Source organism: Argentina silus (genome assembly GCF_951799395.1).
Source record: "Argentina silus genome assembly, chromosome: 13".
Taxonomy (NCBI): domain Eukaryota; kingdom Metazoa; phylum Chordata; class Actinopteri; order Argentiniformes; family Argentinidae; genus Argentina; species Argentina silus.
The window spans coordinates 17,242,750-17,269,158 of NC_139667.1; the positions used below are offsets into that span (position 1 = coordinate 17,242,750).

Consider the following 26,409-nt stretch of genomic DNA (forward strand, 5'->3'; position numbering starts at 1 on the left):
ATTGATGTAGTCTTAGAAATACAGCAGGTGCGCTATTGATTTCCTGGGCAAAACATGTACCACTCCTGCATTCTCGTAATTACGGAATGCTCATAAACCTTGAATTCTTAGGTCCTGTTCACAGTATTTCAAAACTTTGAGTAAAAGACTGTTCAGAATGACCTAGACACTTAGTACTAGTACTTACCTGTGTAGTCCAGAAGGGGGCGCTGCTTCACTGTATTAGTACTAGTACTCACGCTCTAGCCGTTGACGTGTTACTGTGCGCCGAGTAGACTGTTCTCCACTTGCCTAGTTAGCCGGTGCCGTTGTTCTAGTACTTTTAAGAATGTGACAATAAAGATACCATCGAAAGATAGAGTGTTTCAGAATCATCATTCAAGATACGACACCAGGATCAGATCTATCTGGCAGATTTTGATTAGTATGGGGGAAATCAGCAGGCTCGATCTGATCCTGGATAGCAAAACATTTTTAAACCTGCATATTTTTTCCCAATAAAATGCCCCACAATTTTAAAACTGTTTTTGTTTTGCTTTCCAAAAGCATCTGCGAGATTCAAACTTGTTAGCTCTATGTCCAATTGTCAATGTGTGAAGTGAAGCGGGATGGCAAATTTCACCTAATGACGCTCTTTGGCTGCTCCACAAGTGGTTGTAAATTCATGAAAAATTTTAAGCTTTCTGCAACATCCATTAAATCAATATCTTTTAGAATTTGTGGATTTGATTGATCTTAGTTCTCAAACATTTTAACTGGAATAATAATGGCAACGTTAAATATAGTTTGTGATAATAAGGATGAAAAATGATCCAGACTGCAAATAAATATTAAGTCTCACTTGTATCGTATCGCTGCTTGCGTATTGCGTATGCACGATCGAATCTGCTTGAGTATCAAAGGTCCACACCCCTACAGTATATACTTTTTATTCTCTACAATCACATACAGTTGATTGTAGCTTAAACTATTAAATTAATTCACCCCCCCCCCCCCCCCCCCTACCATCGACCACCCTGACCCAGAGCTGAAGATACAGTAGCAAGTCCCAGAAGCTACCCATTAAGCTGTAAAGCAGAGTAATAGAAACAAAGCTGCCCCAAAGATACGACTTTTAAAATCCAAACTGTTGGAATACAGAGCTAAATGAAGACAAAATGCTCCCTCATTCCAATACTTATGGGGGGCATTGTATATCTGTTTGCAGTTATACTGTTGATTTGTCTTCTTCTCTTTAACTGCCTTAATTCTTTGTGGCATAGATTCAACAAGGTGCTGGAAACATTCCTCAGAGATTTTGGACCATAGAAAGGTACAACACATAGCATAGGAGAAGTTAAAATGTAGCATGTACAGACCAGTATTTATTTATTTTGTCTGTGGACAATCCCTATTCTATTGACTGATCCAAATTCTGTGTGGGACCCAGTGTAACATTAATATGCTAAAAGTAAAATGCTAAATTGTCAACTGATTTTATTACAAATAGTTAACATGATCTGTTGCCATGATAGGATACATTTTTATAATACAAACTTCTATAAGAAGGTATAACACATAGCTATTAAAAACAGTGGTGCTACAATGTTACAACAAATTTGCAATGGAAAAAAGAAAAACATCACCAGTTTGTGATCAATCATTGTGATCATCAGTGGAGGCTGGTGACTTGAAAAATTTAGGAGGATGGGAGACTTGACAGATATGCGCATTGACGGCAAAGCCTGTTTCAAACATTGTCTAAGACAAATTATTTTAACCTAAAATGTTTATTAAAGACATTTATACTCAAATATTATGGGGAATGGGTTAATCTAGGTAGTATAGCTGAGCAGTGTGCAGGACAGGATGCAGTGTGCAGGACTCATCATGGATGGATGGTGAAGAGCTAAACTCTTCCACTCAGGGCAGGACAGGAAGACAAACACCACAAATGTGATTGTGATTGACTCTACATACAGTAATGAGAGAATTTGACAGGGCTACTCACAGTGCTTGGAGAGGAAACATTAATGCCCCAGGGGATGAGAGGGCACATGGGACATGACTTCAGTTTATGTCAGGAGAGAGTTGACTCTTAACTGAACTGATATTATAAAGTAAATATATATAACAAAACTAAAACAACTTTTTTTTCTTAAATCTCCTCTTACTAAATATATGTCAAAAGTTATATTCGTCTCTCAATAAATCTGTCTCCATAATGTTGCTCCAGAAAGAACTCCAGTGAACTACAGTGCCCTGCGTACGTAATGGGACAGTAAATAATTGTTTTCTTCTTTAGGCACTATACTGCAAACATCTGTATTTGAAATTTAAAAAAAGAGATTCTCACCTTATATTTGATGGTATTTGTGTACATATTGGTTTCACCCTTTAGAAATGACAACGTCACCCTATTTCAGGGCACCAAAAGTCATGGGACAATATACAGCATACCACCTCATCTGTAAAACATTGTGAAACACAACTAACCTGTCTTAATTGATGATGTAACTGCTGACGGCAGCACCAGAATGTATTCTGAAGTGTACAGGAACATCTTGTCTGCTCGAGTACAAGCAAATGCCTCCAAATTAATTGGATGGTGCTTCATCATACAGTAAGACAATGACCCAAAACACACACCATCACTACTAGGGAGTTTTTCAGGATAAAAACTGTGTAAAGTTCTTGACTGGCCTAGTCAATCTTCAGATTTAAATCCCATTGAACATGCATTTCATTTCCTGATGATAGGATTTTAGGCAAAAAGACCTTAAAACAACTGAAGATGGCTGCAGTACAGGCCTGGTAAAGCATCACCAGAGAACATCCACAGCATATGGTGGGGTCAATGGGTCACAGACTTCAGGCAGTTATTGCATGCAAAGGACTATCGACCAAATACTAAACATTAGTGCTTAATTTGGACATTATGTGAATCTGTCCCATTACTTTTGGTACCTTGAAATAGGGAGGCTATGTATAAAATATGTTGTAATTTCTGAATGGTTAAACCATGTACAAAAATACCCTTTAATAACAGTTGGCAATCTTTACTTTAACCACATAGTAACTGTACTTTTTGAGTATAGAGCCAAAAGTAGAAAAAATGCTTCAATGTCCCATTACTTGAACAGGGGACTGTAGCTATCCTATAAAACACACACACAAAAAGTAGCTAGCCTATGATTTGATTGGATGGTCAGGACGTTAGTTTGCCATATTTGGTGTGAGCCCTGTCGTCGGTAGCCCCTAATTTTACACTGAAATGAAGTGAAAAAATAAAAAACACAAACGAATGGGGCTTATGGAGCAGTGAGGAAGACCATAAACATATATTTCCTCTGTTCCCATTCAACCTGCAATACAATTTTCCACCATTTGGAACCACTGTTGAGACCACAGAAAGTGGAACTTCAATCTATTTGAAGTGTGTGATATTTGAGTGCATTTTGTGCAGCAGATGTACAGTTTTTGTCCAGAAGGAAGAACCATCCTCTTCCTCAATGGACCAGCCTCCACTGATTCCTATCCATCTTGTGATTGTGAACTACTGTTTTTGTAATATTTACATTGTCATTGTTTTTAAGGCTGCAATAGCTTATCAACAGGGAAGGTGAGATTAGCTATGACAATATTGTTTTGGCATATAAATAACTTAAACTACATTATCTAATGCTGTAGTTCAAAATTACAAATACATCCAAGAAGAGTACTGATGAAAAGCCAGTTTTAATGAGCTAGCCTCATTCTACACAGGACAGTGTGTAAAGGTTCCACTATGCTATTTAGCTTATGTAATTGTGCAAATAGTTTCAGTAAATATAAATGTTGCTTATCAGCCCAGCTCTGTGACTAGGACACAGTACTTGATCTCTTGGCCTTCTTCAGTATGTCACACTTCTTACGGTTGGGGCGCCTGCAGCGCTCGTCAATGCTTGGCACACATTCGTAGTGCCATACCTCCTCCATCTTCTCCACTGGGTACACAGCCTCCACATAGTGCCGGATAAGCCGGAGACGCACTGGGTCCAGCTGCTTCTTGTTGCAAGCACCTGAGTGGTTATACTGTAGCCGCAGGTTCTCCTGGGTGAAGAGCTCAGGGAAGAGGCGCACCAGTAGACGGGCTGCAAAGTTTCCCACAGAGAGACTCTGCTGGACAATCTCCCGCACCTCTGTGTCTGAGAGCAGGTAGACCGAAGGCACAGGGAAGTCTGGTATCGACACAGTCAATTCTTCCAGGGGGATCTTGCAGAAGTCTTTGCTACTTTTTTCTGGGGGTAGTGGGGGGATCTCAAAGTCTTCCTTCAAGTGCTCAGCATTGAGCTGGTTCACTTGGCAAGCAGACAGAAAGTCCCCGGGCTCTTGCTCTGACTCCGGGGCGTAGACTTTGCGTTGCTGCTGGTACGACCTCCTCTGTTCTGTGTCACGTCGCCTACACCGCTCGTCCAGTTTACCCACAAATTCCAGGGTCCACACCCTATCATTCTTAGCTCGCGGATAGAGCAGTTGTACGTAGTGGCGAATCAGGTTGACCCGGTCAGGATCCAGCTGTTTCTTCCCAAGGGAACCGCTGGAATTGTAATGCTTCCGTGCGTTCTCATAGGTGAAGAGCTCAGGGAACATCAGTACCAACAGGCGAGAGGCAAAGTTCCCAATTGACAAGCTACAGTCGTAGTTGTTCCTCAGTTGCTCCTTAGAGAGCAGATACTCCTGAGGGACACTAAAATCTGGTGGCGGGATCTCAAGCTTATCAAAATCGACTGGCACAAGCAAAGATTTTTTTGACCTACGACCTGATCTCTCATAATCACACAAGTCACTGATCTTGATGATGGAGACATCGTCTGGAATGCTTGTGGAGTCATAGCTCTCGTCATTGTTTTCAGGCTCACTGCCGTTGCCATTACTGTGAGAACCCTCGGGTACTTCCTCCATGTGCTGGACACACACTTGTAGCCAACTATCCTCTGGGACATCAGGAAAATTTGCCTCCATGTACTTCCGAATGATCTCTATCCTGTCAGAGTCCAAGATCATTTTTCCCACACTACCAAAACCTCTATGTCCCTTTGTCATTTTCCCCTCCTCAGGGAAAAGTCGATTCACAAGAAAAATCACAAAGTCTTCAGGGGAGGAGAATTCATCAAGATCCTCTCTCCCCTGACTGTTAAACGCAAGGTCCGACATAACCATGTTGTTGTGCTGGCCATTGGAGTCTAGTGAGAGGTCTTCATCTTCTCCCACCTCATTTATGAAATGGCAAGTTTGGTTCCGCTCAGCCTTAATACCAAGGCCTGCAATAGTCTGTTTCCCACAAGACTGCCCACTCTCCATATCCTTCTGGGCCCAGAAGCGATTAAAGAAGTCATTAATCTGTAATAGGCATTCATCCTGCCAAATGTTGTTGTTCTTAACTAGAGGGAAGCATACCTCCACGTAGTTGCGTATGAGCTGCAGATGTAGGGAGTCTAGAGTTCTCTTGCTGGCGATGCAGCCATGGGTGCACTCCTTGGCTTTAAAAAGCTCTGGGAAGAGATGCACCAGCAGTCGACAACCCAACTCCCCGGCACTGGATGTCTGCTCCATCAGTTGACTCAGCTCCTCACTTGTCAATAGGTATTCTGGTGGAGGCTGGAACTCAGTCACCATCTCTGAGGGTTTGATCTGTTTTTTAATGCGAGTAACCTCCAGGGAAAGTAGATCCACCTTGCTGTGCAGCTGTGTCATGCTTGAGTTCAGCGTATTGAGGATGAAAAACATCTTCTCAATCAAGGGGTAAAGATTAGAGTCAGTTGAAGACATGGACCCTGCCCCCATAGCAGAGAAAGGTTCACTTCGGTTGTGCTCCTCTGTGTTGACCAGCCTTGGAGATAAAATGCTATTGTAAGTGAGCCGTACTTCTCCCTCATGCTGGGCATGCTGGTCAAGGCTTGGTGTGACCCTCTTCTCTGTGATTCTGTGAGAGATGCTATAGAGAGGCTTCCTGTAAGAGGCTATCGTCTTCTCCTGGGCAGGGTCCTTTTCTGCAGTTGCTGTCAGGCAGAGGGGTTGAGGTTTGGTATCTTCAGGCAATTTCCCCAAGTGCTGCTGTGCCTAAGCAGGGACAAAAACAATATTCACTTGTTAAAGTTATGACTTGTTATAAAGTCATAACTTCATAATATAAAAATGTAAAGCAAAGACATATATGGATGAAACTTAACATTTACTCCCCATTTGTACATTTTGGTTGAATATTAAGTTATTAAGTTCAATCATGAGGTATTATGAGGTTAATTACCTCTTTGGTGACTCTAACTCTCTTGCTGTTGCTGGACTGGTCCAATTCAGCATTTTGAATGTCAAAGCCCATCTCTGCCGCAGTACGTTTACTGGTGGCCTCAGAAGTTCCAAGGGACCATCCTCCAGGTTCTTCAATTGGCTCACAAACAGCACAGTCCTCTGTCTCCTTTTTAATGTCTTGAATGGGTTTTCTCTCTGCACAAAACTCTTCAAGTTAAATTCATATTAAAATATTGTAGTGTATCAATACTTTTTCACAGGCTTTTGGATGTACTTAGTGCCTGGAAGATTACATGAAGTACTGAACACTAGCCTTGTCCACTTCATAATGCAGAGCCTAAATTACTTAATGATGTAACATTACAGTTGACTGTAAGTTGATTAAAGAAATAATTAATTTGTTCCAATCATTTGATTAATCTTCCGATTAATCTGATGTGGATATGTGAAACATTTTCGCCTTGCAATTTAGATGGTCAGAGACTTTCTAAACATGAAGCCCAAAGTGGTGCATGCCTAAACAATGAGTGGGGCAGTAATAGGGTACTTTAAAAAGGGATAGTTCACCCAAATTGCTAAATCACAAATTGGGGTCCTTACCCTGAAAAGAGTCTATGGACTAGGACAAACCTCAACCACCACATTGGTTCTGTTTATCGAGCACTGTAACTAACAGCTACAGGGTTCTCGCCAGGATTTCTGTACAGTGTGGTGCTGGATTGCATTATCAAAACTTGTTCAGTCGTTTTCATTAAAACAGTTTGTGTGAAAGATTTGCATTTTTTTTATAGCAAAGGTTTTGCTGACAAATAACAAAAAAATACATATTTGTTTCCAACTTGAGGCCACTAGAAAATGTGGCAATAATATAAAGTAGTGCCTCGACATTTCTAGAAGTTTGAATATGTGGAAGTTCATTAAAATCCATCTTGCAACTTCACCTTAACATTAGTCATCCCAAACGCACGTCCACGGGCACGATGGGATATGATAATAAAATATCTCTGCCGTTGTGAAACCCATGCTGACTTTTCCTAAATATCAGTTTTTAGCATAATAGCGTTACAATTTTAAAATCACACACAGAAATAATATAGCCACTGAAAGAAAAAGCAATTTTGGGTTCACTTTTCCTTTTTTTGACTTTAGCAAATGACTTGTGTATAGACCTTTGTGCAAATATGTATAATTATATTTCATTACATGTCATTATTGCTTTTAAGGGGGAAAAGAAAAATCTGCCCCCCTTATTGCGATTCCTTCCCCCGATGGGCCAAATAGCCACTGTGAACTCACTTTGAAGTTGAGTGACTCTTTGGCAATGTTTGAATCTCCCTCTCTCATGCATTTGTCTTGTAATAGATGTATTTATTTACAATGTTATTAAAGCCTCATTTGATGTATTCTCACGTGACCATTCAACCCAAACTCAACAATTATTTGCACAGTGTTAATTAACACAGATTTGCGTTCTTTTTTACTTGTTATCAAGCACTGGCGCTTCACATTTGACCACAAGTATTTTTTTTCTATATGTTATATTCAATATGTAAGCTCTTTAAAATACAAAATGTGATAATCTAATGACGATTCTAATGATATTCTAGTTCTGACTAAAGCCTGACAGACATATCGGAGCACCGATATTATCGACGATATTGGCCTTTTACAGAAATATCTGTATTGGCACATATTTCTCCGATAATGCACCAATAGAGAACCAATGTGCATCACCCTCACATTCCGAAGTTATAGATAATCTGTGTAATCCAAGACAAAATATAGACATATATGGATTTTTTGAATGAATTAACTTGTTTATTAGCGTTTGCTATTACTGGAGTGCCTACTGAAGAGGCTGAATTCAGCAACGTATTAGCTCTTTGGACTGCAGTGAATTAGCACAGTTGCTAACTAAAAGGATGTTGACTGAACAAGAGAGTTATTTTACAGGAGTCACACAGTAAATTGATATATTATTTACCAATCATTTATTTCCTGTTTTCGTGGCTAGTGGTTTGCACCTTGCAGTGTAGCCTCTGTAGTTCTGCTGGTGAAGTCTCCTGCGGATGGTAGTCTCTGACACATTCACTACCTCCTGGAGAGTGTTCCTGGAACAGTTGTTTTGAGGTTTTTCTTAATCATGGTGAGCATTCTTCAGTCATCCACTGCAGAACTCTTCCTTGGCCTACCAGACCATTTGTGATTTCTGAGCTCACCAGTGCTTTTATTCTTTCTTTCCAAACTGGTGATTTTGGTAGGTTCAAAGTTTTGGCTATGTTTCTGGGAAATGTATTTCTGATAATTCAGCTTCATAATAGCTTCCCTGGCCTAAATTAATGTCTCTCTGGTTGACGGACACCAACAGCAGACTCCAAAGGTTCACAAATCCATTGAGAGCTCTCTTATGACTGCACAAATGATGTGACGGAACACACCTGAAGAACCAGAAACACCCGTCAAGCCAATTGTCCCATCACTTTTGGGTACCCTAAAATGGGGGACTACGCGAAAAAGTGTTGTAATTTTGTAATTATGTACACAAATACCATCAAATAAAAGCTTTAACTTTAACCTCTTCTTAATTGTTTGACTTCAAATCCAAAATTTGAGTGCAGAGCCAAAAGAAGAAGAAAACTATTCACTGTCCCATTACTTAGGCAGGGCACTGTATTTCACATGATTGATATGAGAGCTTTCATGAATCAATCAAAAAATAGGACTGGAGTGGGGGATGGTGAGCGAATTTATAGCGGTACATAGAAATTATCATCAATCCTTCTTCGCGGTGATATCACACACCAAAAACCTACACACCCACCCACACACACTGCACCCCACAACATTATGCTGCTTGCTAAAATAGGAGGCCTAGTGCTGGCTACAACTTAAACTAGCAACGATGTAGCTAACCAGTGGTCAACTAGGGGGACAAAGTACTTCCAGGAGGTTATGGAGATTTGCCATAACCATCTAATTATATGAATGGAGAGATTACAGCTAGTATTGGCCAAATATCCCTCAAGCAATGAAAACGATATACCCTAAATCTGCCTCCAGTGTGGTTGTACACAGTTGCAGCCAGCATAGTTGTCCCAGGCTTTATACCTGCCTTGATCAAACAAATGATTGGTCCTACCTGTAACCGGGCCACTCTGAATCCACACGTTGGGTTGCATTGTCTCACAGCAGATAGCGCGACTCCGTCTGCACGGATCTGTCTCGTATCTCGCACACAGTCATGGGATGGATCAAAAGTAGCTCGCCTAAAATGTGCGGCCATATCGTTACCTTGGTTACAATGTGTAGACTACTCGTAAATGAAACAATACATCGACCAATTATTTCCATGTTTTTCTCATGTCTTAATTACATGACCTTGAAACTTGCAAAGGACTTCATTGGTGTAATCGTTATTTAGTTTGGAAATGTACACTAAACTCGCATAGATTGTTCAGTGAGCCAGTCAGCTGAGCAGCTCACATAGCTGTGCAAACTTAAGTTTTCATGGTTTTGTAACATAAGTAGCAGTCCTATAGAAAGTAATGGTAGGGCGTATGTAGGGCGTTTTTTCAGTAACGTGATTCCCATTTGGCATAGAACAAGTAACTATGCACATAAATGAGTAAATGTCAATCAACATAAATATCAGACCTTCGGGTTAAAAAAAACCTGCAAATGAAATGCAAAAAAACTATGTTTTAAGTGAAATAAGGTTTTATAGCCGAAAAATGCTATTTACTTTGCTTGCAACAAAGATGGTAATGTTAACATAAGAATGTAGACCTATAACCTAGGCCTATACCAAAATGCTAACCTAGGCTATTCTTCTAAAAGCAGTCCACTATAAGGTCTTCTTTGAAGAGTAAGTATTTGGCTGTTTGAGAGAAGGTGTGAATCATAAACAACCTGCACAGTGGTGACTGCATGTTGTTTAGTAGACAAACAAACTGAACTGTACTGTAGCTGGAGTCAAAGCTGAGGGTGCTGGGAAAACCATATCAGTGCATAGGATAGGCTCAATTGAATTTCCTGTATTTTTCAGATGTAAAATCACATATATTACTTAAACTGTAGTTTTTTGCATTTCATAGAGGCCTACCTTAGGGGTTTTCCATGGATCTTTGGTGGTAATGTATAGTAGGGCTGCGCGATTAATCAAATTCATGTTGAAATTGCAATTTGGCGCAATTTTGCCGATGCACTGGTCAGGGTTTTAGTCAGGCTTAATGAAAGCTGTCAATTTGAGGGCGTGATCTGGATTGCAGGGCTGTCTGCAACAAGTCAAATGTATGGTCAGACAAGTAAAATGTTGAGTCAATTTGCCTGAACGGAGAAATAAAGACATCACACCATCTTTCCTTAAACAAATGAATGTTTTCCTCAAATGTCGGAATTGTGACCGAATCAATACAATATCCGCCCATTTCAATACAACAAACCAAAAGAAATCTAACGTTGCAAGCTGAGACAGTGAGTTTGTTACAGGTGAATTCCATTGCCTAGTGCGAGGGGTTGCAAAACAAGTTCATAGACGCGCTTTTGCAAATAAATGAAGCACATAGCCGTGTGTCCATTTGTTAGCTAATATCATTTTTTCTTATTAATAACGCTAATAATAATAAACATTTTGATCAGTAATGGTGAAACGACTGCATCCTAAAAGAGTACAAATGGAAATTGGCTTGACAGGTGTTGGTACGTTCACATAATTTGTGCAGACATAAGAGAACTGTCAATGTCTAGTATTAATTTTAGGCTTTGGAATACTTCTACAGTGGATGACCGAATAATGCTCACCATAATTAAGAAAACCCCCAAAACAACTGTCCCACTGATCAGGAGGTAGGTGTGAATGTGTCAGAGACTATCATCTGCAGAATAGGTCACCAGCCGAACTAGAGTCTTCACTGCAAGGTGCAAACCACTAGTTATCCTCAAAAAGGATGGTCAGGTTACAGTTTGCTAAAAAGTACCTAAAAAATCTGGAGGTCTGGAAAAAGGTCTAGTGGACAGATAAGATGAATATTATCATCAGACTTCAGGCAGTTATTGCATGTCGACCAAATACTAAACATGAGTGCTTTATTTGGACATTATATGATCTTTTTCAATACTTTTGGAGCCCTGAAATAGGTGTATGTATAGGTGTAGGTATGTTTAAAAAAAATCTACTTTCTAAATGGTGAAACCAATCTAAAAGAAAAAACATTGAATTAAAGCTAAGAATCACTCATTTGACCCCATAGTAATTGTTTGATTTCAAATCCCTGTTGGAGTATAGAGCTAAAAGAAGACAAAATGCTTCCTCTTCCCAATACTTATGGAGGGCACTGTATTTGGTTCCTGCAAACAGAGAGCTAGTGGCAGTTGTATTTCCCCCTCAGTCTTTCAGAAGAAGAGTAACATTGTCTAGCACAGTCTAACTTTGCAATATTGTAGCCTCTCAACAAACCGACTGGCTCGGCAAACTCCACAACATTGTAGCCTCTCAACAAGCCGACCAATCGCCGACAGGCTTTACGAATTTAACAGCAACAAAAAAGTTTACCCTGGTTCAAAGTAATCTGTTGTAATCCCCATTTGGGTTTTATTCTTGATTATATAGGTTATGTTTTTTAGACAGTGGTGGGTTGTCATGTTGATCTATCTTTGTGTTATGGTTGCACAAAAATCAAAGAAGTGGGTTTTGTTGTTGGGGGGGGGGCGGGGGTTCTTATGATTCAACCTTGTGGGTACACCTCCGAATTTTGCCATACACCAGTGAATGTGTAATGTTGCATCATTATAAACTCAGTTAAGCTGTGGAAGTGGTCAAGAGACTTACCTCTCTCAAGCATTTCTCCATCCGAGTTTTCCCCATGCTCAGAGGAATTCATATCCTAGAGTGAGATTGGAGACAAACATTTCTAAGTAATCAATCAACGATACAGCCATGCCCTTGTATGCAATTAACTTAATCTTGATATGGACCTTGTTGTTCTGGGACACTTTGCTACATAGCTGCAATTGTCACCAAAATCAAACCTGGGACATCCAGTCAACTGTATGAAACACTATGTTAAAACATTCTTAGTGGTTACACGTACGGACGCGTATTCATATTTTGTTCACTATTCGTCTTAAATCTTAGGGCAATACGTAGCATGTTCACTTAAGTTATTATAGCAGGTCAGCATCGGATCAATCCAACCGCGAAGGTTTGACCATTTACTCTCTTTCTTAGGATTAGGTATAGGTTAGGGTTAAGGTTCAACATTAGTTGTCCTTAACCTTGAAGTATTAGCCAATGCTCTTCGCCAACCTGGAAATTGGTTGTCAAAAAACAAGCTTACAGTAGGGAATTGGTTATGTTTAGGGTGAAGGGGGCAATCAGGGAATCAAACAACATAAAGTGGTCACCCCACCACCAAAACAGCTGAGGGATGGGGCTGGAGAAATATAACCACTCAAATTCATTGATGGAGCTATGAATACAAGGACTGATCATCTATGAGGTCAAAACAATTATGTACCGTGCAGGTGTGCAATCCTGTCGAGAGGTTTTCAAGCCGGCACTGCAGTTGGAGCCAACAAGCATGTTACCCCATTGAAACCCATGATAAACTTGGTATTCCATCTGGCCAAATACGTTTTGGACCATGATCTCGGTGTCTATTATTTCCTACTATTATATGTAGTCTTCTCCCTTGGACATATTTTTCATATATCACAAGCCACATCAGAAGCAACTTTTTAAAGCAAATTTAAGCAAGCATACAGTATCAGTGAATACGTGTACCCGATGCAGGTCAGAAAAACATTTAAACGTGCCTCTTCATGTCGCTATAAATCAAGATGACAGGGCCCATTAACGGTATTCAAAAGAATGAAAGGCTATAGTGTAAAGCACTACTATTTGTGTTTAGCCTACATGCAACAGTCTATTGCCTATAGGAGAGATGGGATGGACAGGACAGAAGGAAACATAGTTCGGAATGTTCATTACCACTGCATTGTCAAAAACATGAACATTACAATAATTAAAATTATATTAAAATATACAACTAATATCAGTTCACAAATGGGGCAATTGAAGACACAGATATGAACTTCTGTGAAAACACATTAAGCCTATCCAATACAATTCAACAATGCGTGGTGAAATACCTCTAATAAAAATGTGTGAAAGGGTAAAGCTGTCTAGGTACACCCATGATACCATCGCTCAACCATGAACCTTTTAAACTCTCACCTACTGTATTAAAAGAGTGAGAGCTGCAGGAGATACAGATCAGGCATGTCAACCCCTATAGACTTTTTAGCCAGGCTGTCTGTCTGATCGGGGATATTTAAATATAAATCATTGTTCCTTTCATATAGAGTAGGTCACTGTTTAAAATCTGCATGTTGTCATCATGGCGGCTCAATGTCACAGGTGCGACAGATAATAGTTGTGAAGGCGTGAAGTTCTGCCCGAAAGCTACCACAAGGTGGAGGAAAGAGCTTTGAAGGATGTTTTAAAAGATCCAACCTTCTGTGGTAGAAATTACGAACAGTGCTGACATTTGTGTTCCCTCCAAAAAATCACTGACATTAAAATGAGAGAATGGTTTGTGATTGCAGAGTGGATTACAGAATATCTCCTATATTTAGCCAAACAGAGTTTATTAAAGAGCAGATCAGATCATGAATTACAGGGAGATGAAAAATGTGGAAATTGTTTAAATATCAAGTTCAAATATATTAATGGGGACCAACTCCTGTTTTCAAATATCCTAATCTACTCTCATACTTTTTTGTTGTATAACACATTCTCTCATATGCACGGACAAGCAGGGGAAATGTTACAAGATTAAATAGAATCACTCTTATTTGTGCCTCTATTCAAATGTATTTTATAGGCTACCTGTTATTGTGTGATTTACATAAATTAACAGTGATTTATTGATCTAAAAAAAATACTGTCCTTGGGTTGCTGATGAATCAACAAAACATGAGCCAAGAGGCAACAACCATTGTGCTTTGCAACGTTTTCTCTAGACTTCCCGTCAATGTCATTTGATCTGATTAATTAAATAGCATAGGTTACAATTTGTTCATTTTCATCATTTCACCATTGCTTTATCGTGGTTGTTTTCATCTTTAATACATTATCTCAGAAACACGATCTTACCTTCCCCATAACATCGCCCCACATTGTAGGCTAGATCGCTGCCCATTCAGACCGATTCCATAGAGGGAATTTGGGGGGGTTGTAGGAATGACGGCTTTACATTTCTAGTCTTTGGCAGTTTTTTTTTATAGCCCGCTAAATGTTCTAATGGAAAGTCTAGATTTAATGGTAATAGGCCTGGTTGTTGTCAACTGTAGCAAACAAAAATATCAAACTCATGTATACTTTGTGTTCTTTAATTGTGTGTCAGTGAACATTAAGCAACACAAATGCGCTGGATGCGGTGAAGCAGATGTGCCTACAACACCTCCAGTCGCTTACAGTACGCACTGCCAACTCCAGCCGCAGAAAGGAGCGTTAATATGTTATGAAAGTCTGTACGTCACCAAAATGCAGAATGTAAATAAAATGAGAGAATTTTTTGAGAAAGGGTCATTGTTATGATTGCTAGCAAAAGAGACGTAGCAAATTAACGGTAAATTCCAATAAATTACTCACTGGAAATTAGAACATATTTACAGTTTGTTTGCAACCACTCAGATTTACTTTTGCTAGCAATCATAATGGTGACGTCTGTTTACAAAAATGACGAATGTTTCCAGTTATGTTTACATTCTGCAGTTTGTACAGATTCTCGGAATCTCGGTATTCTAAAAAGTTAGAGTGAGCATTTTGGGGTAACACTGCCAACGGTTGATATCGGAGTGGCCAAGTAAAGTGTAAACCTAACCCCCAAATACGTCACTTGGGGTAGAATACATTTCGATGCCCATGTTTTCACATGCCCACACGTTCATGAGGTGATCTTGACAACGATTTTGAGGTTTAAAACAATGACAATGGATGTATGAGCCTTATGGCTAAATGCCATAAACACAAGCTGCGATCGGACGTTAGGATACGATCGGACGGAGGATAAGTCAAAAGACAGGTATGCAGTGACCTCTAACGGCAGTTCGGGCTAGTACTTAATCAAATTCAACACAGAATATGTCAGTCTGTCAGGGACGCAAAAGGCACCTGGTTGTAGGAATGACCCATTCAGCTTCAACAACAGTTTGCCATTTAAATTGACATGTTATTCTTTATAGCGATGTACAGTAAGTGGAGAACAAGAAGTCTGTGAAGGTGTTGTGATTCGAGTTCTATCTCGCTCACCCCACAAGTACTCCCTTCCATATCCACTTCCTCATTCTTCCACTATAAGCCCACGAACCAAAACATTAGAAAGGCAGCTATCGTAGCCTACCCTTTCCTCTGTAAACACTAATTTCAGTCCTACAATGGAATTGACTAAATAAGGCCATTCAAATGACTGTATGTGAATCTTATGTGAATGCACAAGCAATCTGATAGCTAATTAAATTGAGGGCTATGTTTTAATGACGTGGTAGTTCATTGTCGTGGACGAGTTTTCCCACTCTTGGTGGAATCACCTAAAATAACTCCGATAGGTTCAAGCTCACCTTTACGATTTCATGCAGTCCTTTGGAGTAATTGAAGATGTGGTGGACATATTTGCAGAGAGTATCCTACGAATTTTACACACGAATAACTGTTGTTCGTGTTTCTCCTCTATTTTTTTTCTTGGCTGTGCCATCTCGCGTGACGTGACGGTGCGCGCGCCTGCTGTGTCATTTCCGCACAGCTGTGAATGTGTCCTGTGTGGCCCTGTGCATGAAAACAGCGGGCACAGGCTCTCACTTTTCATGATTTTAAAATCGAGTCAGTCGTGTTTTCGTCAAATAGTGTTCCCTATCTGACAGAAATGTAGTTTTTAAGAGTAATCTAATGATACCTGGTCCGGTCCATATTGATGATTTAATTAATATTATGTTATGCTTCTCACTATTTGCAATTATGACTATTTACTACTCCAGTAATGATTGCCAATCATGTAATACAGTGTATACAGTGTTATAAATGTGATTAGCAGTTTTTGGAATATTATAACCATATGTGATTTTGTTATCTCCATACACTTAAGACTGTCACATGAAAATAATAAGAATTCAAAATCTGCATATTTTTCATTTATTAATCCGGAAGACGAATATATGTATATATTATATTAGGGGTGGAACGATTCACTGATACGTCGATGCGAATCAGTCCAAGCATCCACGATACGGCTGCACCGATTCAAAGACCCCAAACTGATCCAAACTTAGGTGGAAATCGGTCAAAGACTGTCACAACTTAACATAAAGCAATCACCTGCCAGAAGACTGCTTGTGACCAGACAAGCCCCCCTTCACCAACGTCCGAGTGGATTATTTCAGACCCTTCGAAGTCAAGAGAGGACGCAGCTTAGTGAAGAGATACGGTGTGATCTTCACCTGTCTGACTATCAGAGCGGTTCACCTGGAAGTTGCCCACTCTCTAGACACTGATTATTGTATTAACATACTGCATTGCTTCATCAGCAGAAGGAGACAGGTGTCCGTCATGCGTTCTGACAACGGCACTAATGTTTTTGGAGCAGAGAGGGAGCTGCGCAAAGCTATTGGAGATCTTAACCAGACAAAGATACAAGATGTCATGACATAAAAATGAATCAAGTGGATTTTCAACCCACTCGCTGCTTCCCACCATGGAGGTGTATGGGAAAGACAGATTTGCAATGTGAGGAAGATATTAGGATCAGTGCTCAAGCAACAAACCTTGGAAGATCTCCAGACAATCCTGTGTGTCGTCGAAGCCATCATTAATGATCGAACGATCACCAAGGCATCGGATGACCCCAATGACCTTGAAGCATTGACACCTAACAACCTGTTATTACTGAAAACACAACCAGTTTTCCCTCCAGGTGTGTTAAAAAAAGTAGATAAATACGCACAACGTAGATGGAGACAAGTCCAATATATAGTAGACCTCTTCTGGACAAGATGGACAGGTGAATACTTACCTCTCTTACAAGAACACCAGAAATGGTCCAGACCAAAGAGGAACTTCGAGCCAGGAGACATTGTGCAGACTGTGGATGACTCTGTCTCCCTGGAATTCCTGGATGATTGGAAAAATCATCAAAACCATGCCATACTCCAGTGGTACAGTTTGCCGCGTGAGTGTGAAAATTAAGTCCAGCACCCTTGAGAGACCAATTATAAAGCTCTCTCTACTAGAAGAGGCAGCTTGAGAGCTTGAAGTTGGAAAAAGACATGGAAGAAACTTAGTTAACAAGTAACAAGAAAAAAAGGAATCGTAAGCTATCTGTTTAAGTCTTTATTGAGATTTGTATGGTTCTAGTTTGAGTTGTGAGTATAATTGTTATGCTCCCCATCTAGCCTTAGGAGCTGGGAATGTAAGAGTATTGCAGAAAAAGGCATTTCTTAAATTCGTTTTATTGTATATGGATACATTTGATTTCATGGTCAAGTGTAAAATAATACTGGTGTCGATTTGGACATTTGTAATGAGAGCTAAATTAGATGCTCCATTAGTTTAATCTGTCTGACGTCAAAGCCATGCCATTATTGCTTTACTCATATTTTCCAAGTAAACAGTCGAACAAATTATTCCTTGGATATGTTTTTATTCACGTCAGACTCATTGCTTCACATGGACAATTGTGGTTGCATTATTTAAGAAAGCTGCGCCACTACCATTTTGTTGTGCCATTGCCGTCTCTAATTCAAATATCTTTGGTTCTCAACCAGGTAGCTGTTTAACTTTAGGCTAGTTTTCTGAGAAATGGAACTAAAAAAGAAAAAACCGAAGGACATGAAGAGAAAGAATGTGAAAGTGAAAGGCAGTGGGCACTCTATATGTGTTGAAAGTTGCTCTGTTTTCATATCCCAGAGTCTACCTTTAATGTACAAATATTCTTAGAAATGTATGAAAATGCAAAGGTAACAAGTACGTTAGCCATCATCAATGACATTTTGCCTTTGATATCTCTTGAACCCCAACAAATAAAGGGGATCACTAACTAGAATACAGCAAATCTCAGAAAAAAAATCTACATTCTATCACAGTAAACAGACTGTTTTCAGGAACCAATCGATTATACTGGGTACAATATTGGGTAGCGGGTTTGCAATTTTTTGACACAACACCATCCATTTTCCAGATACATCTGACATAATAATAATTTATTACATGTATAAAGCACTTTTCATGATGCATGAATGATGCAGAAGCGTGTCACTGTTTCTCCACAGCTCCACTGAGCGCAGCTGACGGGGACCACGGCAATATACACTCACCGAACACTTTATTAGGAACACTGTACTAATACTGGGTAGAGCCTCCCTTTGCTCTCAAAACAGCCTCAATTCTTCATGGCATTGATTGCACAAGATGTTGGAAACATTCCTTTGAGATTCTGGTCCATGATGACATGATTGCATCGCGCAATTCCAGAAGATTTTTCAGGTGCACTTTCAAGCTCTCCCATTCTATCACATCCCAAAGGTGTTCTAATGGATTCAGATCCGATGACTGGGAAGGCCACTGAAGAACACTGAACTCATTGTCATGTTCATGAAACCAGTTGACTGATGACTTTTGCTTTGTGACATGGTGCATTATCATGCCGGATATAGCCATTAGAAAATGGATAAATTATGGCCATGAAGGGATGCACATGGTCAGCAACAATACTCAAATAATCTAGGCTTAACCTGGTCATTATTGCATGCATAGATTCTAGCAGATTATCCTAGTACACAGATTCATCTGCGGCATCTTCGGACAAATGAGGAGAGCATTGTATCATAATTTGAGGAGATTTACTTAGACAAGCAATAATGTAAGCAATCCAGCTTACTTAAAGTCATACAATCAAAAGTGTAAATACATCAAATATAAAACAGACTGTTGTCGGCGATAGTTCTAAGAAATGAATCAATTCAGAATAAGATTGTCTTAGCAAGACTATACATGCTAACACCACATAGGAGATCGGATAAGTAGATTCACCAAAAGAAAGTTATGAAAACATTTTATACCATCCCAGACCAAATGGAATTTCTACAGAAAACATCAAAGGCCTTTTCATCAAATGGGGGAGGCCTTCTGGCAAATTGTAAAACAACAATTGTATTCAATTCATAAACAGTGTTCTCCACAGGTCTTCCGCTGGATCCGGAGAAAACGGTGCGATTCCATTTCCATTCCAATGACCATTGGAATAAACTGATTGGCCATTTGGCTGAATTCCTGTGGAGCGATATCAAGATACATAGCAAAATACTGGAAAGAAACACAACACAATAATGAAAATAACATAAAAATATAACACACACATCTATGAAACATTCAAATGTCATTATAGAAACACAAAGGAGAAAAAAGGTGAGAAGAGGTCATGATGATTTAATTGCCAACAGGAATGGTGCAGGAATTGCCAACAGGCGTGCCCACTCTTCTGTGACACAATGAACCAGGACAGTTGTAAAGTGATATCAGTTGATCAAGGCAATTCCTTTGGCTCACAAACACAGATAGTGATTCACTGATGGCTAAAATAGGAGAAAACTGCATGGATCATCCCACATTTCAGTAATCCCACAAAACTGGCCTGTATGACAAGAGTGGCAAGAATACGGTGGCCCAGAGGGGCAAAGACTGTTAGAAGACTTATCTGCTTGAATATTTGTGGCTATTGGTAATGTTTGAAGACCGGCTTCGCGATAACATGCCCAACAACTATGCACATGTACAATACATGCTAAGATCCCGCGTACGGCACCTGGGTCCGGTTGTCTGCCGTGTCATCCCTTTTGTTCGTTTTACTCCATTTTCCACTTGTCTCAATAAAAAAAGATTTAAAGACTCAACGATCCTCAGAGGATAATTTCTTCTAAAGGTGCTTCACCATTTATTATCAGGCGGTGTATAATTTATGCAATAAAAACAGGTTGTTTCTTTTGTCATTCATTTTCGAATGTGTGGAGTAGTACTATTGAATATATCTTTATTGACTATAGAAATTGCAGGCTCTAGTCTAGGGAAACAAAATGTCAAAGTGCAGGGGGTGAATGCTTTTTCAAGGCACTGTATGATTCTACTTACACATTATAAAGTTTCACTGGTGTTACATTCCCCACTCTGAAATAACATTCTCAAATCCCATGCATCACCATCAAACAGATTCCTCAAATCAATACATTTCATTCTATTCTGTGGTGGACAAAATCATATTTAACACACACCCAAGCACCCAATATTCTGTCACTAACCACAAATGTGTTGATATCTGGATAATATAACAAGACAACGTGCTGCGGTTAAGACAATGCAGCCGTCATTATTTGGGTAATGAGCAGTCTCAGTGGCAGTGTGGTGGCAGTCTGATCTGTCAACAAATGAAGCGTGATACCTGTGCTGGGAAAGAAGAGTCAGTGGTCCCTCAAGCGAAGGCTTGCAAGGGCCAGGATTTGGCACTTAACACTGAGCAGTGCTCGTTAAAATGTAATTTTTGAACAATATGCTAATTTTTGTCATAGAGAGAACAGCATATTGTTCCTAATGCTGTAAGTGATTTCATCCATCAGTGTCAGCAACGTGATGGTGTTAACAGGTGTTCATGGAAAGGTCATTTGTAACAAGGCTAATTGACTCTAATATCACCTGACACTATTATAGATTTATTTTTTAGACATCTTACAATTACTCCCACAACAGAATTCATTCTCAGAGGTTTTTCATTTGCAGTGATATGCAGCTTGCCATATCAGTCGTATCTCATGAAAATAATACATTGTCTGTGTCAGACACACTTACAGATATTGCTTTCTTTCAATATTTTAGTGCAGGTTTCATCATGTGTGGATAACAAAAGTCACATGGTAATACCAAGTCTAACCACAGCCATCCTGGACTGGCCTGGTTACGCATCCACCATAGTTGCTGAAATAGTGCTAGAAAAGACAATGTGAAAGGAAAATATCTGAGCCAGCATGGTATGGTTCAGGTCAACTCTGTGGTGTGTAAAGCCCCTAACTAAGCTGAGCAGAGCTGAGCCAAGTATTGTGTAAAGCCCCTAAGAACCATATCCATTCAGCGTTGGTGTTTTAGGGGAGAATCCTAAGTCACATTGCTCTCACTTAACTCTGACTTATCTCATGATTGGTGGTCATCATTAAAAACCTTGAACGACAGATCGACTGCATAAACTTCCAGCTCATTTGTCATTGATTAGATATCAGCTTTCCAATAAAGTGTGCATTGGCAGAGCCTATTGTGACGCTTAATGATAACAACCTATATAGGACAGCAATACATGATATCAGCCCACTTTTGCTGACAAATCCGTTCACCTTCCCCCACTATATTATAATTCACTGCCCATCATGAATTGTTTAAAGTCTGAAGGTGCTTAAAGTCATAGCTGACAACTTTCACTCTAAAATGTACTTGACAAAAAACTCCACAAGACATTTTTGTTGGCCTCTCAAACCACACAAACAATTTTCATACTTTGCCGGGACCTCCCATATAGTCAGTGAAGTCAGTTAGGATACGAACAACTCACATTTGAATAAACTGTGCGTAGTGATCTTGACTTAAACAGGAGCAAGTTAGGATTTAGGGTATATAGGCTATATACACACAGTGCCCTGCGTAAATAATGGGACAATGAGGCATTTTTACTGTGAGGTTAAAGTAGTGATTCTCAGCTTTTATTTGATGGTATTTGTGTACTGTATATATTGGTGTAACCATTTAGAAATGATAACACTTTTTACACATAGTCCCTCTATTTCAGGGCACCAAAAGTAATGTTGTTTGTTTTGAGGTCTTGTTGCCTAAAATCGTATCATCAGAAAATAAAAGCCAAGTTCAATTGGATTTAAATCTTAAGACTGACTTGACCAGTCAAGAACATTCTACTTTTGGGCCCTGACAAACTCCCTAGTTGCTATGGCAGTATGTTTTGGGTCATTGTCTTACTGTAAGAAGCGCCATCCAATGATTTTGGAGGCATTTGCTGATACTCGAGCAGACAAGATGTTTCTGTACATTTCAGAATACATTCTGCTGCTGCCGTCAGCAGTTACAGTACAGTTATCATCAATTAAGACAAGTTAGCCAGTTCAAGTAGAAGCTATACATGCCCAAACCATAACACCCACCTCCACCATGTTTCACAGATGAGGTGGTACAGTATGCTGTAAATCGTGATGCCTCTGTAGTTCGGCTAGTAGCATATTCTGCGGATGGTAGTCTCTAACATATTGATGCCGACCTCCTGGAGAGTGTTCCTGATGAGTGGGACAGTTGTTGACAGGTTTTTCTTAATTATGTTGAGCATTGTCAGTGTTTGCGATTCCTGAGCTCACCAGTGCTTTTTAATGATGTTCCAAACTGTTGATTTTGGCAAGCCTATGGTTTTGGCTATGTTTCTGATTTTTCAGCCTAATAATGGCTTCCTTGACATTCATTGACACCTCTTTGGTCCTCATGCTGACCGACACCAATTGCAGCCTTGAATCAATACTAGACATTGACAGCTCTCTTATGGCTCTACTTTAACCTCATTGTAATTATTTGATTTCAAATCCAAACTTTTGGAGTATAGAAAACATGCTTCACTGTACACACACAGGGCACTGTATATGGGCATAATCAGAATGTGTGCACAATCCATACACAAACTGCATTTAAATACCAAGTGTAGCCACAGGCTATGTCTGTTTCTCTCACCATTTGTATTGCATGCAAGTATTGTATCTAAATTATTTTAAACCAAAACTTTCCATTTTGAGAAATCCTTGTTTTTGTTCCCAAACCTATTACCCTGCAGATTTGTAAAACAAACACAAAAAGTGTCTTGCTTAAATGTAGCATCTTGTCACGTTGTGCATGATTGTGGTCTCTCTCTGTTTTGTTTTTGAGTTTGGAGTACCATTGTCCTCAGTGTCCATGAGCGTGTGGGGAGGCGGTAATGGAATCTATTGCGCTACGCTGGCTCTCTTAACTGTGCAGCAGCTGTAATTACACCATAAAGGGCAGGGGGGGGAGCTGCTGTCCACTCCACTATATTCATGTTAACTCAGCCCTCCTTGCCAACCTATTAGTCAGAATTCGACAAATGGCAAACCACAAAAAATATCTCCATCAACAAAAACACAGACTGTTTTGGATATGATACACAGCCCTGTTCAGACTACTAACATTCATCCTTCTACCTTCCTTGGCCTATTTGATAATCTATAAGAATCTAATCCTACCATACAATTCTCCATCACTGTGCAGAAGGGAATTATTGCCAGAATGTTCTGTGCATGGACCTCAAGTTGGGAGTGTTTGTGTAAGTGGCAACCAAATCAGTGATCACTTAAAGAAGGGAGGGTTGTAATTTTTCAAGGATTTGAACTGACATTTACATTGAGCTTGTGCTTCCCCTGGTGACACAAACTCTGGAAACTGAGGATGTCCACTGCACACACCAGACCACAATGCAAAAATATAAGAAAAATGTCCTATGGTAGCTTTATGGCTCTCAAAGGTTGAAAGCTTACCTACAAAGCCACAGTAAATATGAAAATTGCATAAATTAAGTGTGCAGAGGCTCTTGTTCAGACACAACTTGTGTAACAAGCAGCAGAGCAACAATACAGCATCAAAGCAGTATAGCAATGTTCTATGCTCTGGGTCCGGCAGAGTGGTCTGAAACAAGAACTGAGTTTTACATCAGCTCTTAGTATTTTACTTCTCTAATCTATGACCCAGTCCAAAGCAGTATACTAATCATTAGCATCTCCATGTCATACCAACCTGGATGTTAATTGGTTCGATTGTTGTTGTCACACTTAACTTGATCACTTGATCGCTGGGTGTGATGGAAACCAGTTCCAAATGATTGGCCTGATACGACATGTATGGGCTGTTTCCAACTGTCTGAATCTTACAGTATACATAAAAAAAAATGGCATAAATAATCTTTCCACTTAAACGCTAACAAAAACTCAAACTGCAAAACTGCAAACATAAAGTATGTATGACTTATGTTAGCAAATATGCAACAGTGAAGTCCTTGTTCAAGAAAAACTTTCGTTTTTGTTATTGGAATATTTATACATGTTTGGTCCCTTTAACTTTTTTATGTTACTCTCCTCTTGTCAGCTCACAGCAAATACATATTTCATCAATGGCCGGAGGCTTGCCCGGGTACACACCGTACCCAGTGAATGGAGGCAACATTGCAACTCAACAGAGCCAAAAACACGAGCAGGGAATGGACCACAACAATACCATTATATAAATGCCCTGTGCATTTCTAGACCAGCCTCTTCTTCTCCACCTTTCCCTTCCCCCTATGTCCTTCAGGTTGGGTTACGTTGTGACAGACAGCTGGTTGTGGTGGTAGTAACGCCCCCTTCCACCCGAGTTTCACACCTTGGCTGTCCCCTGCCGAGAGCACCCGGGAAACCACAGGCCACCACCCTGGCGCCAGCCTGCAGAGCTGCCTAATCAATACCACTGCATTTCCTGTCCATTTGCTCAGGTCACAGGAATGGGGCCTTCATTAATAATTACTGCTGGCGTAGCTTCAAGTGTGCTTGTGGCAGGACCGAGGGAAGCTATTTGACCTTTTTTTCCCCTCCTTATTTTAGGAAGAGGGAGTCGAGGTAAAGCGGCAAACACAATACAATAACTTGCTGCAAGAAAAGTCCAAACAAGACACATGATAACCAATGAATAAATGAGAATTATTTTAATGGCAAACAATGCATTCTGAAGTTTCATCTCTGGTAAAAAGTATTGATCCAGCACGACTGATCAATATGAGTGCATTGATTTAAGCCACTGACTGGCTTAAATGGAAGAACATTTGTTTTTGTATGAGTGTCAAATGTTTGTACATATTGTCCCGTGGCCACCAGGGACAAAACAGTTACATATTGCACATTTAAATGGAGTTTTAAATAGGTGGTACAAAGGGAGGGGAGCGATCAGAATTTTGTGACAGCACAGGCAATGTTCTCCAAAGCGGAACGTGCCTCTGAGGATGGGAAACTCTTCATGGCTTCTAGAGCTTTGCTGCCATGGTAACAGCATAGGTCCACGGCCGAGCTCACACCTTTCTCCGACTTGATTGCAGCCAGAAGCTGTTGAGGGAGGAGACCATAGACATAACATCATCAATCTATATTTCAAATCATTTCTCTAAGACATTAAATGTAGAGAACAGAAATTAGTTTAAGAAATCCAATGTCTGCATGTATGGCCTAGCTGAACTTTTTACTTTGTAGCTTATGGTTAATATTAGAGGAGAAAATTACAAGGAAATTGCATGATAAAAAGACAAATTATAGCTGCAAGCAGCAATGAAACAAGGTCCAGAATTGTGGACCATTTGTGTAACACCACTTCTAGCAGGCTGTTTTGGGCCCCCATCGAAGGATCGACCAAAGCATAGCCTGCTTAGCTTCCCAAACAAGCCAACCACTGCTGGGTGATTGTGGAATGATGATAAACTGTCTTAAAACGCATGTTGAAAACTGAGTTACTTTTTGTGTGTGTATAGAAATAAGTCCTGCTTCACGATGCTGCTCCCTGTCCTCAACTATGGTGACACAATTTACATACACATGGCAGCCTCAGTTCTCAGACTCAGTCCATCACTCTGCACTGCAGTTCATTTTTAGGGATAGTTTCTGCACCCACCATTGTCTTCTTATGCATAGTCCCCGTTTTTCAGGGTACCAAAAAGTGATGGGACAATTGGCTTGACAGGTGTTTCTGGTTCGTCAGGTGTGTTCCGTCACATGATTTGTGCAGTCATAAGAGAGCTCTCAATGTCTAGTATTGATTCTAGGCATTTGTTTGCCTTTAGAGTCTGCTATTGGTGTCTGTCAACAAAAAGAACTATTTATTCTGTGACAGATTGTGATGGGTTCTTTAATATATTTCTCAAAACTACAAACGTTGGCAAGGGAAAGTGATACACAAATGTACTATGGTGTAGGAATATCATAATGATCGTGATTTAACCATGACATTACCGTTATTAAATCATGGCTTTGAAC

General features: G+C 39.9%; 2 protein-coding genes across 4 annotated transcripts in view; both read right to left on the reverse strand.

Moving 5' to 3' along the window:
- Positions 1 to 1,344: 1,344 nt before the first annotated feature.
- On the reverse strand, positions 1,345 to 16,005 carry bend3 (BEN domain containing 3). 2 transcript variants are annotated; one of them, XM_083683952.1, is made up of 4 exons: positions 15,892 to 16,005; positions 12,098 to 12,152; positions 6,269 to 6,465; positions 1,345 to 6,081 (listed from the first exon to the last, which is right to left on the reverse strand). In XM_083683952.1, exons 2-4 carry the CDS (start codon positions 12,147 to 12,149, stop codon positions 3,841 to 3,843), a joined length of 2,490 nt encoding a protein of 829 aa, XP_083540078.1. In that variant the 5' UTR covers positions 12,150 to 12,152; positions 15,892 to 16,005; the 3' UTR covers positions 1,345 to 3,840. The 2 variants fall into 2 exon arrangements, with proteins under 2 accessions (XP_083540078.1, XP_083540077.1); XM_083683951.1 differs by having other exon boundaries at positions 6,269 to 6,477.
- A 9,074-nt stretch (positions 16,006 to 25,079) lies between these two features.
- Positions 25,080 to 26,409, reverse strand: part of pdss2 (prenyl (decaprenyl) diphosphate synthase, subunit 2) — a 48,469-nt gene continuing 47,139 nt past the window's right edge. For both annotated transcript variants that reach the window (XM_083683782.1, XM_083683781.1), the window contains one exon: positions 25,080 to 25,488. In XM_083683782.1, coding sequence (XP_083539908.1) covers positions 25,333 to 25,488 — 156 coding nt within the window. In that variant the 3' untranslated portion in view covers positions 25,080 to 25,332. The remainder of the gene's footprint in view (positions 25,489 to 26,409) is intronic.

What these genes read in the sequence shown, in the direction of transcription:
- bend3 (XM_083683951.1), bottom strand. Translation starts at nt 12,149, where the DNA reads ATGAATTCCTCTGAGCATGGGGAAAACTCGGATGGAGAAATGCTTGAG. An exon ending in TGGAGAAATGCTTGAGAGAG is followed by an intron (nt 6,478 to 12,097) that starts GTAAGTCTCTTG and finishes TTTAACTTGAAG; the next exon opens with AGTTTTGTGCAGAGAGAAAA. An exon ending in GAGTTAGAGTCACCAAAGAG is followed by an intron (nt 6,082 to 6,268) that starts GTAATTAACCTC and finishes GTCCCTGCTTAG; the next exon opens with GCACAGCAGCACTTGGGGAA.